This window comes from Brassica oleracea, chromosome C5 (assembly GCF_000695525.1).
Source record: "Brassica oleracea var. oleracea cultivar TO1000 chromosome C5, BOL, whole genome shotgun sequence".
NCBI lineage: Eukaryota > Viridiplantae > Streptophyta > Magnoliopsida > Brassicales > Brassicaceae > Brassica > Brassica oleracea.
The window spans coordinates 37677794-37679911 of record NC_027752.1 but is presented as its reverse complement, the minus strand read 5'-3'; the positions used below and the strand labels follow the sequence as shown (position 1 = coordinate 37679911).

General features: G+C 35.4%; 1 protein-coding gene across 1 annotated transcript in view; it reads right to left on the bottom strand.

Moving 5' to 3' along the window:
* The window catches only part of LOC106292242 (dihydrolipoyl dehydrogenase 2, mitochondrial-like), a 2176-nt gene extending 901 nt beyond the window's left edge, over positions 1–1275 (bottom strand). Inside the window, exon 1 of the mRNA XM_013727846.1 lies at positions 1155–1275. Within this exon, the coding sequence (XP_013583300.1) occupies positions 1155–1275 (121 nt within the window). The remainder of the gene's footprint in view (positions 1–1154) is intronic.
* Between the last annotated feature and the right edge of the window lie 843 nt (positions 1276–2118).

Here is a 2118-nt window from a genome sequence, read left to right as displayed (position 1 = left end):
GAGACACAAGTATATCCAGATCGTAGCATCACTTGAGCAAGTCCTAGATCTCAACTCGACGGGGTTTGAATACATAGTTGGAAGGCTTGAGGCGTACGAGGAGCGTGTAGGAGAAGAAACTCAGAAAGAAGACCAAGGGAAGCTGATGTTTTCGAACAATGAAGAGCATAGTCAGAGGGGCTATGAGAATTCCCGTGGTAGAGGAAGAGGACGGAACGGTAGAGGCAGAGGTCGAGGTAGGTCACACAACCAAAACCGTGCGTCACACACCAAAGATAACAACTCGAAGAAGAATCTTTCGAAGCTGATATGTTGGAGATGTGACAAGCCTGGTCACTACGCAACTGTCTGTCCCGAGAAGACAGAAAAGAATCAAGAAACCGACCTAAACGAGACAGAAGAGGCCGATGCACTCTATGTACACGAGGTGGTGTTTTTGAACAAAGATAGGGTGATTCCGAAGAATCTTGATATCGACAAAGGCAATGCAAGTGTCTGGTATTTGGATAATGGAGCGAGCAATCACATGACAGGGAACAAGGAGTTCTTTTCGAGTTTGAATCTCAACACCAAAAGGAAGGTGAAGTTTGGTGATGGATCTTGTGTTGACATTGTAGGAAAGGGTGTGGTTACCTTTGTGTGCAAGACTGGAGAGAAGAAGGCACTCAAAGACATATACTACATACCCGACCTGAAGCACAACATATTGAGTCTTGGGTAAGCAACATAAAACGGATGTGAGGTTAACATGAAAGATGTCTACTTAACGCTCACAGATTCACATGGAAGGTTGCTATTGAAGGGGAAAAGTGAGGTATTCGATCGATTCAAAAGGTTTAAAGAGAGTGTAGAGAAGCAGACTGGGTCAACCATCAAAACCTTTCGCACCGATAGAGGAGGAGAGTTTACCTCAGCTGAGTTCAAGCTATTCTGTGACGAGAATGGAGTTAAAAGGCACCTAACCGCGCCTTACACACCTCAACAAAACGGTGTTGTAGAGAGGAAAAACAGACCCTTGATGGGAATGACAAGAAGTATGCTGAAGGCAATGAAGATGCCAAATTACTTGTGGGGTGAAGCTGTACGACATTCAACTTACCTCATCAACAGAGTTCCTACAAAAGCCTTGAAGAATCAGACGCCAAGTGCCTTACTTCCCTCTGCTGTATCAATAGCCTTGGCTCTGCTATTAGCCATGAACGGGAACTTCCCAACTCGGTAGCTCACACCGTCTTTCTTCAGCTGCTCCTCGGCGCCGCATGTGAGTTTCATCATCCGTCTAGTAGAGGTCTGTTTAACTCTATGGACAGTCAAAATTTTACACGAGGTAACGAGAGATGAAAGTATTTGGATTCTTGGCGAAGTTCCAAGACATTAGTTTAACTAAGAAGTTATGTATTTATTGGTTTTAAGTTATAACACCAGACAGTGACAACTAAATATATGAAAAAAATAAATAAAAATTTTCAATAATACTAATTATAAACTATTTTTAGTCAATTAAACACAAAAGAACACCTCAATGTAATTATCTAAGAAAATAGATAGATGTATAAAAATATTTATATTACTTTGAATTTTCTTGTATTGTTTAAAATTATGTTTTAAAAGAAATAATATTTCTTTTTTTCTAATATAAAGATTATCTTTGTAAATTGTTTTTAATGAAATCACATTATATACACATTTATATCTTTCATTTAAGAAAATATAGATATAAAGAAAGTATTTTATTACTTTAAAGTATATTTTAAGTTATTAAAAATATTTTTAAATGTAATGTTACTATTTTGTGAACTTCCCTTTTTTATGAAATCATATTCTATATACAAATATTTTCTTTTTCAATTTGTTTTTTTTTATTATATGTATAGGTGTTTGGAAACTTTTAAAAAGGAAACTAAATAAAAAATTAATAATCTCTATAATATTATTTGAGAAGTCAGTTTCATATGCGTCGTTCTCATGTTAACTTTCACGATGATTGATTACACTAATACCCTTAATGAATTAAAATATTACATTTAAAATACTATTATTTATTTAGTTTCCTTTTTAAAAAATTTCACACACAGATACATATAATAAAAAAAGGAAATTATTTTTTAAAATTAAAAA